Source organism: Eutrigla gurnardus, assembly GCF_963514095.1.
Source record: "Eutrigla gurnardus genome assembly, chromosome: 6".
Lineage (NCBI taxonomy): Eukaryota > Metazoa > Chordata > Actinopteri > Perciformes > Triglidae > Eutrigla > Eutrigla gurnardus.
In genome coordinates, this window is record NC_139920.1 from 3,436,623 (window position 1) to 3,452,359 (window position 15,737).

Here is a 15,737-nt window from a genome sequence, read left to right on the forward strand (position 1 = left end):
TTGCCAGGCTAGACGGAGAGGAGGCGGGGCTTACCTCCACGTAGACACCGGCAAGGTTTCATCAATCATGGCTGAAATAACCACTATTGCTGCTTTGTGCATGTAATGAAGTCCCAGATCAAACTCAGACAACAAGAGGATAAGCAAACAACTTTTCAGATGCATATTTTCTGAATCACGCGTGGATCCATATGAGCTGGGCTCTGCTGACACTGCTGCCAACACGCCACCCGAGGCCGTCCGCCGCAAATTCAAAGAATTGACAGTTGACCTATCTTAATTTATGTCTATAACTTACTTAAGAAAGCCAAACCACAATAACCTGACAAAGTAGTGTTGTTTTTAAAATGGTGACTGTAATCAGGACAAAATACATTTCCTGCTAAATGTATCTGAGGATTTAGTTGCAAAGGGAGGTTCTGAATGGACGATGGAGTCAGCTGTCAAATACATGATTTTCAACTGCATAATAACTATTTTCAACTGCCTGAATGTATGAATTTGCAACAGATATGGGTGGTTTTGGAGGTTTTATTGTTTCGGTTCAGGACTTGTCGACATGTTGACGTCATGAAGAGAAGGCAACTTCTTGATGAATCGCCATGTCTGCAATGCAAAGAGGAGTTTGCTCCTGAAACGTCCCTCAGGGCGTCCCTCAGGGTTGTCAAACAGATTTTCAATGTCAATGCTGAATATTTAGCTGATTTCTACAGAATGAGCCATTCGAGCGACACTTGGTAAGAGACTACTCAAGCCATAAACAAACAGCTTTTATTTCTCTGTAGGCAGAACTTCTAATAACAATGTGAGCCGAACACTTTTCGTGGCGTACATTGGCGGTAGTTACCTCGAGTGATTATGTTGCAGCCAATTTCTAATACTGGAACTATTTCAGAAACTGTAGTCCCCTTTAGACACTGATACCAAAGCGTCTCACTGTTCTGTGCTTACACATGGGTTGGCTGAGTTTTGTCATGTTCTGACTTTATAGCTGGGCTTAATCCTTCCATGTTATTTCTGATTTTGATCCATTTGAATTGTCATATTTTCATTTGTATTATTAAACATTTACTCTGCTGTCTGTGATACCGAGCAGCTGTGAAAGTGGGAGCTGCACCTGTAGTGTCACCAATTGGAGCCTCTGGGTGAGCTGGAGGCAACAATCTAACACGTTCTCCTTTATCATCCCTTCATTCGCTCTAGGATTTTCCTCATGCTCACAAAATCCATATCCTTATGCCCTCCACCCTCCATGTAATAAATCCATAGCGCATAGGAAGATTAATATCTCACAGGAATTGCCATATAATCCTTTATATAGGGATCCTGGTGCCCTATATGAGCCTTGTAGATAACACGGTTCACGACATCTCCACTTCTGTATACCCATTCTTAACCACTCCTGCCATATTCGCTGTGAAAAGGAGAGCGTTGAACAAATTCTCAGCTCTCAGGGACTTTTCTGTTTACATCTCTATTCCCAGCACAAAAGGATTACAAACACCCGCTTTATTGAGTGTAAAGCAATAGTAAAATCCAAGGTTTGCTGAGTGGGACGGGGGGCTGAGAGGATGTCCACATTCACTTTGCATCTACGAGGTGACTAAGGGTTAAGAGTGTCAAGGATCGCCGCGAGGGATCCAAGCTGATCACAATGGGCCGCGTAGACCAGGAGAGTATGAATGTGTGTCCCGGAGCAGATTCTCCTCTTTATTAAACTGGATTAGTCGTCTGCCCCGCAAACATTTTTGAGATAATACTTGCAGCTTGCTGGGATTTCATTGAATATATCTGTGTGACTCTTCAATTCTGTGTGTGTGTGTGTGTGTGTGTGTGTGTGTGTGTGTGTGTGTGTGTGTGCTCTCAGAAAAACAGCGCTATGGCACAAATCAAAGGGATCCGAATGGTATTGAGTCTTATTTGGATGTAATTGCTGTTTACTTTGTCACATTATACAGTAGAGGTGCCTTATTAAGACTTCATGCCTGCTATTAAAGTTGCACTCCAGCAGCCTTAAGGGGATTCTGCTCTATCGCAGGGTTTTATCAAGGACATTTTATTCCTAATATGACTTTTCAAAGGACTGCTTGTTTATGGCAACCAAGCAGAGGATCATCTTTTTTGTAATATTGAGATCAATGGATCAGCATAACAGTCTTAGCTTTCAAACAGCATTTAATTTAAATATCAGGAGGAGCAATTGCAAAGTCTGGGTCTTCTTGATCGGGTATCCATTGGATCCCTTTAGTATGCCTTTTCATCAGTATACTGTATGCCCAATACTCCCATGGGACTAAGTGCCTTTGAAGCAACAGCTGTATGTGAGAAATGTTCATGTATTTGTACCCTTGCCATTTTAAATTTGATTCAGTGTTTACGGTCATGTGTGCATGATCATGTGCCATTCTATTGTGTACTGTACACTGTTTTTTAGCAATTATCGTTGAACATTCAATCAATTCAAATTAATTCATAGCGTTATACATATATATATATATATATATATATATATATATATATATATATATAACACTGGTAATTGGAAATTGCCGGTGGTGAGAGACCTTTGCGAGGACTTATTGGATTTTTAGTTAGAATATTAACATTTCTCAGAGGCAGATCTGTTGGAAGTTACTGTGTCAGAGCACAAACCTAGATCTAATCTAGTTTACATACAAACTCAAGGACTTGTACAGTTCACGATTATTATATATTACATGAAGCAATAATATACAAAGCAGTGGAAATGTATTGTACTCTGACCAGCTGCACTATTCATTTCATGTTACTGTGTCATAATTTATTCAATTCCAGTGGGTAAAAAAAAACCTTAGCAAGGTTCACTTCTCCAGAGCTTTCAGCCACATCTGTCCACTGATGAAGGGCACAACCTTCCACTGCATTTCTTTGATTATACATTTTCTACATCTATTTCATAAGTGCAACGCTTTCATTTTTCTATTTCTATGTATTCAAATGTTAAACCTTGGTGTATATTTGAGTTGTGCACAGCAGCAGAGTGAGCTGCTTGTTGTATTTATGATAAATGTTGGGATACATCTGGGTATAATTACTAAATTATGTAATTTATTATGTGTAATGTAAGGTTGTTCATGAATATATCTTTTTGTATATTTGTTTTGTGAATTTGTACATTTAGAGTTTGCTATGTGTTAACGGTTCATTGTCTTAGTTATTTGTTTTTATTTGAAATGTTTAAAATGTGTACATTCAAATGAATAAAATGGAGCGAAGCCTGCGAGCTGGTTCAGGCAGACAACTCGAGCCGCGCCTTCATAATCATGTGACATACCTCATAGTCCAATAATCTTCTCCCACTCACATCCTCCCTATTTGGCGGTCTATTTAAGCTATGACGTTTCCCGTGTCCCCCCTTCGGCTGTCATTGCCTCTGCTGCATGTCAGTACTGCTGTCAACTTCGTACAAACCCCCCCCACCTCCCCAGCATCCACCTGTAGGCTCCGGAGGGGGGGTTAAGATATTTACTCATCACTACCCATTGTCTCTTGTAAGTTTAGCTGGGGAGTGATGAGGCCGGAGCCTAGACGCCAAACTCTAATTATGTGCTGCTTCTACAATAAATATGTTAAACGTGAGTTGTCTGACTGAAATGCAAAAATCTGACTTGGTAATGTTAGTTCCATCCAGTGGCAGATCTGTGGATGGTGACATGGGCAGGCACCGGGGGGCAGCAGCCCAATTCACAGAGCGCTCGCAAAAAAAAAACTCCTCTCTGAATGTTGACATTTACGCAATTGATTTTCTATCGCTCATTGGCACGACCGTCACCATGCGTCTCAGTTAACCTTGTAGGAGTGGACCACTAACTCTGTTTGTGAGCCGGCAGGTGACACCTCCACCTTCATATAGTACTATTGCAGTTAGTAAAATCAGTCACACTACTAATTCATTCATAATAATGTGAATGTATAATTTCAATGACATTTGGTTGCATTTTTCTCTGAGTTGTGTGAAATGGTTAAGAATCATACAATCAGTGTGCACAGTGTGTATCTATATGCTGTAATTGTTTCTGTTCTTTGCACTTTACTTTTGATATTTAAGATTGTTATGATTGTATATTATTTGGGTATTTAATATTGTGATGATTGTATTTGGGTATTTAATATTGTAATGATTGTATGTAATTTGGTATTTTAGATTGTAATGATTGTATGTAATTTGGTATTCATGATTGTATTTAATTGTACATGTATAAAGAGTTGGCTTACTCACATAAGTCCGGTTCAACGAACGAGAGCATTCCTACCTCTGTAGCAGCTCTGTCTACGCTGAGATGGCTGCAACATTTTAATTGCAATCTGCTGTGTAAGCGCAGTCCTCTAAATTTGAAAATCATGGGATTGGCAGAAGCCACAGGAGCATGCCATCAGGATTAGCGGGCAATACAAACTGCATATTTATGTGCTGTTTTGATTGTGTGTTCTCCAGAAACCATTACAATGGAGAGCCCAGATGATCACTTGAAAGCATAATGACGGTAATGTCACTTGAAATCGGCCTCCCCCCAAATTCTGGCTAATTTTATTATTGCCAAGTCTGTCATGTCTGCTCGCCAATCCACATTTCATGTCGCTACAAAACAAGTAATTTGGCACCCTGGGACTTAGGTTCTGAATGTAACAGCCTCTGCCGGCGTTTGACCAGACAGTTAGCTTCACATACTGGTGTGTAAATCAGCTCAGACTTCGCCCTGTAGGAGAGGAAACCATGCCAGGAAAGACAAGCAACACCTCTGAGAGATGCGTATACTGATTCTGGACAATATATCCGTGCAGTTTGAAACTCCTCATGTACTGAGATTGTTGGATTGACGCCCAAAATGTTAACAGGTCTTCATGTTAATCTGGGTGCCAGCCAGTTAGCCAGAAGTTGATTTTTTGAACATGATCTGACTTTAATACGACACAAATTAAAAGAAAGGAAGAAAAAAAAAAACATGCAAAAATGTGTTAAGAGCTGGCTGAAGGGTTAATATTTACTTGATCTGCTGGTGGGATGCAACATAGAAAAGGAAAGTAAAGGAAACAGCAAATCCAAGCAGAGATTCTATGTTACAGTATTAATATCAAAGGATGGTGGAAAACATGTAAACTTTAGACATCAAGCTGAAAAGGACAAAACACATCCAGCCCAAAAAGAGTTTACGAGTAAAGAGCAAAAAGAAAATGTCCATCACTTTCAAAAAAAGGACAAGAAATGGAAGAAAATCAAAGAAGAAAAAATTGGAGGAGAAAGGGTAAGTTTGGTTTCCCTTGTCATGCAAATCAGTTTGGCATCAAGGGGAAAAAATACCTTCGTCGTCCGTGCGGTCACTATCACCTAAATCATCAGTGTGTTTCTTTGTAAGGGGACCTATAGGACCAAGAAGGAGAAGATGGAGGAAAACATGGTGATCAAGAACACACACAGCTTTCAAAAGATGCTCTCAAAAGATAAGAAAGTATGTCAATAATTCATGTTTCTTTAGCCCCTTTTTTTGGAAAAATCTTCACACTGACAAAGAGACTGTGTGAACACTACCAGAAAGTCCACTTCACATGTTTACAGTAGCACATGACTGCAGGAGTTCATTAAGAAAGTTAAGGACCAAGAAAAGAGAGACTTCTTTAAAAAAAAAAAAAAGAGGCAAAAAATATTAGTTCTCTGCTGAAAATGAAGACTCAACTTATGATAACCCTCTTAGGATCAAAAGACATAGACCTCTTTGAAACAGTCGAGTACAATCAATGATACACATCAGAGACATTGTTTGAACATTTGCAAATAATCAATGTAGCAGAGAAAAAAGCTGTAAAAGAAGCAGAGCAACCCAACAGAAGCATGTGACAAACTCCCCCAATGCATGTGTGTGTGCATTAATTGGACTTTCTTTACTGATTTACTAAAAACTATTCAACCAGGTACTTGGCAGCATCACATTGGTCTTTGGGAAAAAACCACAGTGCATGAAAACATATTGCAGACATGCGTGAATTTCACAGGAAACAACCTGATTGGGTCTGGGCAACAGAACTACGTGGTTTGGTCCGCAGGCCTGTTTACTTCTCACCTGAGACATGGACAACGGTCTCCATCATACAAGTCCCGTGTTTCTTTTTTCTCTTCTCTACATCACCTGACTTCCTTCTTTACTCCTACCACAACATTTCAGCCTAAAGGGGCATCTTTTCATCTACCTCTCCCAAGATAGCAAATGAGCTGTTGGTTTTCTTGACGAGGAAAAAGGACTTTGAACTTGATAGTGTGGAAGTACCCGGTGGAATAGTTTGTCAGGGGAGGTGGTCATCTGCTTCTTTGTAAAAAATAACAACAAATTGTCATTTTTATGAGTTTCTTGTAAATACATGAAAACATGCTATTTGAAACAAAAGTAACCAAGACACACAACTCCCCCCCACCATCACACAGGACACACACTGAAACAGGTCGGACAGCATGCAGTCTTGAAGGTTGCCGGTTGCATTACACACACATATAATAACATACTGGCAGTGCTTAAGCCTTCACACACGCACACACACACACACACACACACACACACGATGATGAAATGACCACAGCGCCATAGAACCAGCAGATTATGCCGATCTTCATAAAATGCATGTCGTCGTCAGTGTGAACATGACAGATGTTGAAAGGCACGTTCTGTTCATGAGGTTAAATACGACCGTGTCTGTGTGAAAGGAGAATCATTCAATGGAGCCTTAAATGACTGTGTTGGTTTGAACATGTCTGTTTGTGGGATCGAGAGCAGGAGATGAATCACCCGAAAAGGTTCAAGATGCTCTTAGTCACAAGCTCATATTGATGAGTCATAATTCCTCCATCATTCAGCGGAGTGGTGGTTTATTTTAAGGGCAACCATTTCTCTCGCGTGACATTAAAGAGGAAGAGCGGCTTCCCGCATATCATTCTGTCCTACTGCAGTCTCCCGGCTCTCTTTTGTGAATTTGACAAGCGATTTGATAAAGCGAGAGCTGACTTGTGCTTTCTGTGTGCCAAATAGGCACCGAGACACAAAAATGGCTCCTTTCAAAGCGTGAAACATGGAGGAAACGCAGAGCGCCCGCTGTCTGGGGATGTGTTACCTGTTTATAAATCATTGTGCACAGAGAGATCATTGTCAAAGCAATACGTGGAGGTTGTGGGACATTCACTTCAGCCTTTTACATTAAACTGTCACTTAAACTTAAACACACACCACCCTTCAAATACTGTGTTGGTCCTCTTGCCAGCAACCTTTTCAATGCATGTATGCGTGTTGGGCATTAAGTCCACACATTCTTTCAAAAAAACATATTTTTGATGGAAATTCCTTTTGGGGTAAACCTGTTTAAAATGATGCGGTATCATATCATATCATACATTTCATACATATTATATAGAATATATAAATGTGATCTTTAACCACAACCTGCATGATAAAAGTTCTATCATGTTTATCCATGTTTTGATTTGAACCATGAAACGTTTCTCTCTTAACTTAACTTTTTGTCATGACAAGTGTTAATATGATGAATATGTTCTTGTTCTAATGTGCCATAGTGGTGCTTATATGAACTCAGACAACTTAGCTGACAGTAGCTGAAACACTGGCACTGTCTAAACGCTGGGTGACTTTGGTGTAGCTCCTTGCAGCATGCCTCGTTTCTGAGAACAGGATCTTATTCTATTGTCTTTATAGTAAACAATCCGTTATCATCCTCAAAAACAAACCTCTGTGGTTTATTTTCTTTTTGATGATCTAAACTTGCGCTGGCCTTTCTAAAACGAGCACCAGTGAGGCGACTACTTAGCTGACTATATTCTATTTGATCCCACCTGGAGTTGAAAATTCTACTATCCCCACTTTAAACTGTACATCATTGCATTACATTTTAAATGTGTGCACATTTTTTTTTTTTTTTTAAAGATTATTTTTTAGAGATAAGCCTTTTTATTGTTTTTGTAGAGAGAGACAGTGTGGAAAGGGGAGATAGAGGGGGAAGACAGAAAGAGATCACCGGGCCGGGAGTCGAACCCCTGATCTCCGCGCCGAGGCCGAGCCTCCATACATGGGGCGGCTGCCTTATCCACTGCGCCACCGACCGCCCCAAATGTGTGCACATTTTAACCCAAAAAAAGCATTTAATGATACAAGATTAGGAGCATTTTGACCTCAACATGACGATGCCTGAGCCAGTGGCCAACGGCAGCAGCTGCAGGACAAGCTACAGCAAACGTAGGACTGAGGAGGAATCAGGGACATACAAGCAGCAGGGACGGGGTTATCAGCTGGAACCTGCAGAGTGGCCAGCGTTGGGCATGGGAGGGAGAGCAACTTTATTTTCTGCTCCAGTCAGCATTACTCCACTCTAACTTTACACTGCTACACAGATTCTCTGATTGTTGTATGTTGCTCCTTTAATATCGAGCTGAATTTACAAAATGCCTTTTAAACCCTTTGAGATCACAACCTCAGTCATACCTTGCACCCTTATATCAACTTTTACCAACATTTTCATCCAAAAATGATCTTGACTGTGCCCTAATCATTTTTAATGATCACATCAAATTACCCCTGATAGGTCCCGCCTCCTATCCTGTTTCCCTCAGAAATACCTCACAGTACACACGATACAATGTCTCTTCAGCTCGCCTTTACTTTTTCTTTATCTCTAAGTATTGCTGTCATCTATACAAGCTAAATCAATGTGTTAGCGCACAACTGTCCTGTCTATTCAACACAAATTTTCAAAGTTTGCTCTCATAAAATATATGTTGTACAAAGACACAGATAACACGAAGAGAAGTAAAAAAAAATAAAAGAATAAAAAACAAATGAGTGTATAGAATGACCTGTGAGAATAAAAGTCCCACAGAGAGTGTGATTGACATGAGCGCTCGCTGGACTGCACATGTGCTGCTATTACAGTGGCATGTTGTTTGACTGAGGGTTAGTGGGGATCAGAGCAGATATTATAGCTGCATGACAGCTCCAACCACACACACACACACACACACACACACAGACAGACACACACACACACACACACACACACACACACACACACACACACACACACACACACACACACACTCATGAATACACACACACATAGAGAGAGAGAGACATCACACTGCAATCAGGTGTCAATTCAAAACTGCCCAGTGACAAGTCAGCTCTGACTCTGACCTGCACTCCCTACCTGCCACTGTGAACATGTGTGTGTGTGTGTGTGTGTGTGTGTGTGTGTGTGTGTGTGTGTGTGACACTGGTGAGGTCTCAGCTGGCATCAGCTCAGAGTGTTGATTAAGAAGCTGAAATGTTTCATGTCTTTCTGACCCTCTGTGTTTTCTACAGGAAGTGGACGTAGTCATTATTGGTTTGTGGATTCTGGTTTTGAAGCCTTGAGTTTGGCATCTTGGCTGTCGCCATCTTGGGATTTGGACGTGGGGGAGTGACGGGTGGATCTGATGAACGCAAGCAGCACTCTTACTGGATCTGGATCCATCTGGATTCTGGTGTGAAGCTGCAAACAAAGTTAGCTTCATAATGCAATCAATTTTACTGCTAAGTGTTAAAGTCATCGTAGTAGCTAACTGTAGCGTGGTAACGACCTGTCAATCAGCAGGTAAGCCCTCATGTTTACAATGTTTACTGAGATAATACATCAAGAGAGAAGTAGGACCATTTTCTCATAGACTTCTATACAATCAGACTTATTATTGCAACCAGAGTCGCCCCCTGGTGGCCAGGAGAGGTTGCTGCCTGGTTATACTGCTGTTTTCTGGATATCTTTCTCTACTTTTTTTATTTTTTTTTTATTTATATACTGCTATCTTTCTTCTTTCTATTTCCATCACTATCATCTTGATCTCCGTCTCAGTGTTTTATAAAACAAAGGGAACTTTGGCCAAGTGATAACAGCGGATCGTACATGAAGGAGATACATTAGCCCCGGTGGGTCTGTTTAAACATGACCCCTGGCATCAGATGTCAAGTGACTGAAGTGGCTGATGTTTTCAGATGTTTATCCTGGTTATTGTCAAGAAAAAAAGTGTGAGGTCAGATTTGGAAGCAAATCTGCTTAATGGATTTTTGGCATCAAGCTCTATTTTTTCAACACCAAAGAGAGCTACAAACTGTTTCTGGCATCTGTGGATGGAAGGAGGAATCAAAATCCCATATTGAATTAATCAATAATTTGTCCTTCCCATTCACAAACATGAGGGGGGGAAGAAAAACATCTCATTATAATGCATGAACGACCCCCACTTACTCATTTGTAAAACATATAATTGAATAGCACCCATGTGACAATGTAGCAAACTGAACATTATAGGACCCATAAAAGTAGATTTTCTGGTAGAACATGTGCACCAGGCTGAGCCTTTAGAAGCACAACTAATAAAGGAGACAGTGAATTTCCATTTTTTGGCCATATTTCTATTAGTAATTATAACACTGTACTCACAACATCTAATATAGGTTGTAAAACAGGTTGTTTGTTCGGAAAGAAAACAGAAAATAAGCATGTTTGAAATATCAGTAATAATCTCTCATTAGACAGGAAAACTATGTCACCATGACTACGTCACCATGACCACGTCACCATGACCACTTCACCATGACCATGTCCACCTCTTCTTCACAGACAATGCGAAACCTAAGCAAGTGTTTGAATTCACAACTCCACATGGGGCATCACAGTTTGACGCACTGGGCTCCCGGTGGCCTTACACAGCGTTGCAGAGGGGCGTGACAAAGAGTTTATAAGAGTATAAGAGTAACAACAAGACAAAGTCAAGGGTCAATTGTATTTAACTGAATTTCCCTTTTGGAGTCTCAAATAATCAGACACAGCACATGTAAAGACATGGTATTCTCCTGGATGTGTCCTATCCATACTCACTGTGTTTGTTTTTGGCTTTCACAGAGGCCTGTTTTCTTTCCGTCCATCTCTCTCTGCTAGCCCCTGTAATGGGAATTTTGGATGTATGTAATTTATAATCAGAATCTTTGTCAGGCCAAACGTTGATCCGCATCTCCTCTTTTCAACTGTTATGCTATGACTAAAATGAATGCCTGTTTGTAGGTGAGATGAGCATGAGAGCCACATGACAAGATAATTTCAGAGAACAGTATGACATCTGTGTTCTGTACATCTTGTCTTTGTCTGTACATCTTGTCTTTGTAGGATAGGACATGAACCGTCTTTTGTCTACGGTATGATTCCTCCTCCTTAAAAGGGAGATTGCTGCTAGACTCAGGGTCGTTCCTGCTGACTCTGAACCTTTGCATCAGAAGGCAGGAGTGAACATTATTTTCCTCTGCAGACGAAAATACTTTGTCGAATAAACCTCGGAGAAAAAGCTGATCCTGGTTGTTGATCTTTATTGGGCAGATTCATTTTTCCACAACACCCCATAGATCCTATTCCCACCATCAGCATTGATTGGTGACTGATGAAGAGGAGCTTCATGCTCTTTGACACTCTGGAACAATCCTTGACTCAAAAAGTCAGCCAGGAAGCGAGTAAGTATAACACACACGCGCGTGCACGCACACACACACACACACACACACACACAATGAACCCTCAGGCATTCCCCCTCTCCTGGATGAGGTAATTATTGCATAGGGAGTCTATGCATCGATCGCACATTCAGCACAAGAGCTAACCATACATACTCTGTATGCATCAGTCAAGGTCCGCACCGGCATAGAAACACAGCGGCTTAATCAATCACCCAAACACATTAAAAAGGGGGGATCTAACAGAGCGCACGGCTCAATGAGCCAAATAGGTAATCTACTACTGACCTTGGATAAAATCCCTACAGGCTGTAAACTATAAATACAGAATCCATTCCCTGGGGTAAAACTGGAAGTCTAATGCACTTCAGCAAAACCTCTGATGAGAGGCATTAACCGGGACTGTGTGCAGTGAGTAAGGACGTGGACTGTGCTTTATGGAAGTGTGTCTATTCTCATAATTTACCTCCTACTCTCACCCATCAGGACTCACTGGAGACTTTTACTCTCTGACACTGAGAAAACGTGGGGACATCTATGCAATAAGAGTGTAAACCAACAGTTGTCATGGGGGGCTGAAATCCATCTGACTGCTTGATAGAAACACCATCCACCAACGCCATGACGTCAGAACCAAGATGAGACGTCTGGTCGACATAGAATTAATTCTTCCCGTTACCTTAATGTTATATCATTAAAATGGAGACTGCCTTTCTACCTACCTGTGTGTCTACCTACCTCTCTGTCTGGCTGTCTAATTACCTGCCTGCCTGTCTCCCTATCTGTCTGTCTGTCTACCTAGGTACCAGCCTGCCTGCCTACCTACCAGCTACCTACCTACCTGCGTGTCTACCTACCTACCTGCCTGTCTATGTACCTGTCTGCCTACCTACCTACCTGCCTGGCTACCTGCCTGTCTCCCTACCTGCCTGGCTACCTGCCTGTCTCTGTAGCTGCCTGCCTGGCTACCTACCTGCCTGTCTACCTACCTACCTGCCTGTCTACCTACCTGCCTGCCTGTCTACCTACATACCTGCCTGTCTACCTACCTGCCTGCCTGCCTGCCTGCCTGTCTCCCTACCTGCCTGCCTAACTTTCTGCTTGTCTAACGTCCAGCATGTCTATATATCTAGGTAGATACCTGTCTACCTACCTGCCTGTCTCCCTGTTTCGGTACACTTATATCTCTCCACTGGTTTCTTCCACAAGCTGCTAGCTTGACAGCTATGAGGACCAACTACAGTCATGTTTATTGTTCCACATTCATGATGATTATTTTGGGGGAGTGGCTTTGAAGGGAGGCCTGAAGGGACGTTGTGTCCCTACTGTCCACTTGTCTGCTAGCTACTCCCATTTCAAGATTACCAACCTTAGCCATAGTAAAAAGTTCTACCAGCCACTATGAAAGTTAGCATTTCATTATTGCTTGGGGGAGAAACACTGTGTCCGATTTGTGTCAAGGTTTGTGAAACAGCGTGACTGTACTCGCAAGCAACAAAGTGACAGCTTTGGTTTTACTTTATAGAGTTAATAGAGTTCTTGTTCAGGACTTGTTGCTCAGTAGGAAAGGCAGAAGTAATGTGATGTGAAATCAACAGGTTTGTGTAGGAAGAAATGGCTGGCTACTTAGAATGGCAACATTGTGTCTCCTTGAAGGCATTCATGGTGTTGTATTCATGTTGACACATCAGAAGTGGCAGAAGAAGTTGTGAGCAGAATGGAAAAAAGAGCGATTGGGAGGAAAGTGCAAATCCTGCTTGCTTTTTTCACCTCTGTATACCTGAAGTGTTTGGTGGATTGTCCGCTTTGAAAAGTTACATTTCCGACATCAGAAAACGCCTCAGGGAGGAGGTGTGGGTGGATAGTCGGGCATACAAAGTGATTTACTTTGACACAGAAGGCTGCTATAAGCATCCCTACCATCTATGAAGCGTTTCTTTTAACCATGGCCAGAATCTCCCCCTAACCTTGACCAAGTGGTCTAAGGCTGACACATGTAAAGAAGCATTTCTTGCTTGCATTCACCACATCTTTCCCGAAGTAGTGTTGCTGTATTAAAATGATTGCTACCAAAATGTTGTTCAGACGGGCTGTTGTGAAACCATCTAACTAGATATGCATGAGAGGGCCGAATAATGCTGCCATTTATCCAGACTGAGGAACAAAGTGTTTATGAGGTGTCTGGGAAATTACTAAAATATGTCACATGAATGGAAATAAATGTGTCCCAACATAAATCATAAGATTATGCAATACTAAAGGAGAGTGTGTGCAGGGGAGAAACTGATGCATTAGTATTCCAGATCATCATGAGGCTCTTTGCCCGTAGCATGATCTAGAAAGATTAGGCAGAAGACTCACAGATTGGATTGAGAATGATTCAGTTCACCCCATCAGTGGGACGGACCTAAATGTGAGAAGAAAAGGTGTTCTCTAAATGAGAGTGAGCATTGGTATCTGTGTTCATGAAAGATAACATCAGGTAAAACTACTGCCAACCAGTCAAACTGCAGAAGTATACATGTCATCACTTCATCAGTTATCCTATTGAACATTTGTATGAAATTACCATAACTAGTGTATGAATTCTTGAGTTATGGCCAAAAACTTGTATTGTGAGGTCACAGTGACCTTCGTTTACCAAACTCATCCAAGTGAATGATGTGCCAAATTTGAAGAGAATTCCCTCCAGGCGTTCTTGAGACGGTCCGGGCAGGCGGACGCTCAGAGATAAAAAAAAAAATTGAATGCTTGTGGCCACGGCTGTCATGGAGGCACACAAACAGAAGATGCACCAGGAGACCACTACTAAACACTGATCTTTGTATACGTCTGCGTGGATGTGCAGTAACATGTGGGCGAGATCTGCAGCGGGTCCTCATCTCCAACAAGACAATACAGGAAAAAGTGAGGGACTGAAAACGAACACAGACAAACAAGCTTCTCCAGACATTGTATGACGCACATGGAAAATCTCTGATGAATATATGATGACCCAGACTACCTTGATCATATAACAATCTCCTATATTTACCTATTTTCTCTTCTTGAAATACTTGCTTCATCTGGAAGCACATAAACCCAGTTTAACACATTGCGTGGTATCAGATATGACCAGATATGGTCAGAACACAGTAATTATGACAAACTAGACCGACAAACACTTTCGGTGGCACACAATGTATTGTCTATAATGCATTATAATCATACTTATATGCCTTACAATGCCTGTGTTATTATAGTTATTAGATGCATTATAGAGACAGAAATCTTAACACTGGATTAAGCTAGGTTTAATTGTGTTGATAGATTAGAGTCAAAGGTTTTTATGGAGGGGATATTGGATAAATCTACATATCACCCCATAATAAGTTTTCTTAAATGCTATCTTTAAATATGAGGCATTATCTAATGCTAACTTTTGGTGAAATAAGAAGAAATTTACAGAAGCAAATGGACAAAGTATTAAAATATACACAAAATGAACGAAAGAAGCAAATAACCCCTAATATCTAAATTGATCAGTGAAAAAGAAAATGTTATTGCCTGTAGTGTCTCCACTAAATATAAAGAGAATCTGATGAGGCTATTGACAATTCATTCTTCCGTTGCCCTCTTAGATTTAATCATTTAATAAGTGACCATATTTGGACTGTGGAGGAGCAACAGATGGATCTGATGAACAAAAGCGGCAGAGCAGCAACCTTACTGGATCTGGATCCATCTGGATTTTGGTGTGAAGTTGCTAGGTCAACTTATCCCCTGATGGCAAGAAGAGAGAAAATTGTCCCCCCCCCCCCCCCCTCTAGTTAAGGTTCTCACACTAGTCACAGTTTGTCAAGTTCATAATGAAAATGACTGAGCCAATGAGATTTCAACGAAAAACGAGCATCAGTCCAGATTGGGAGGGGCCACTGGTAAGTTGAAACTATCCGGTTGGCTCAGTGTGATAGGCAGCATTCTACTCTGTGCTCTCTGCTGCTGCAGGTTGGCCCATGTCAAAGCCAAAGACCATACATAATTAGGAGTTTTGATCTGTTTTGAGAATTGATCTGCAGAAAACTGTCTTTTGAATGAATGTCACTAAACAATAATGTTCCAGTTTGGATTCATGTATATCCAAAATGTCATAATGTTGTCCATTTGTGTGCATCTTTCATAATTTGCATGCTT

General features: G+C 41.2%; 1 protein-coding gene across 3 annotated transcripts in view; it reads right to left on the reverse strand.

Moving 5' to 3' along the window:
• The window catches only part of nlgn1 (neuroligin 1), a gene marked incomplete at its 5' end in the record, with an annotated part of 300,184 nt that overhangs the window by 206,195 nt on the left and 78,252 nt on the right, over positions 1-15,737 (reverse strand). For 2 of the 3 annotated variants that reach the window (XM_084011556.1, XM_084011555.1), the window contains one exon: positions 5,339-5,398. The exons of the other annotated variant lie outside the window; for it this stretch is intronic. In XM_084011556.1, the coding sequence (XP_083867682.1) occupies positions 5,339-5,398 (60 nt within the window). The remainder of the gene's footprint in view (positions 1-5,338; positions 5,399-15,737) is intronic. 3 annotated transcript variants of the gene reach the window in all.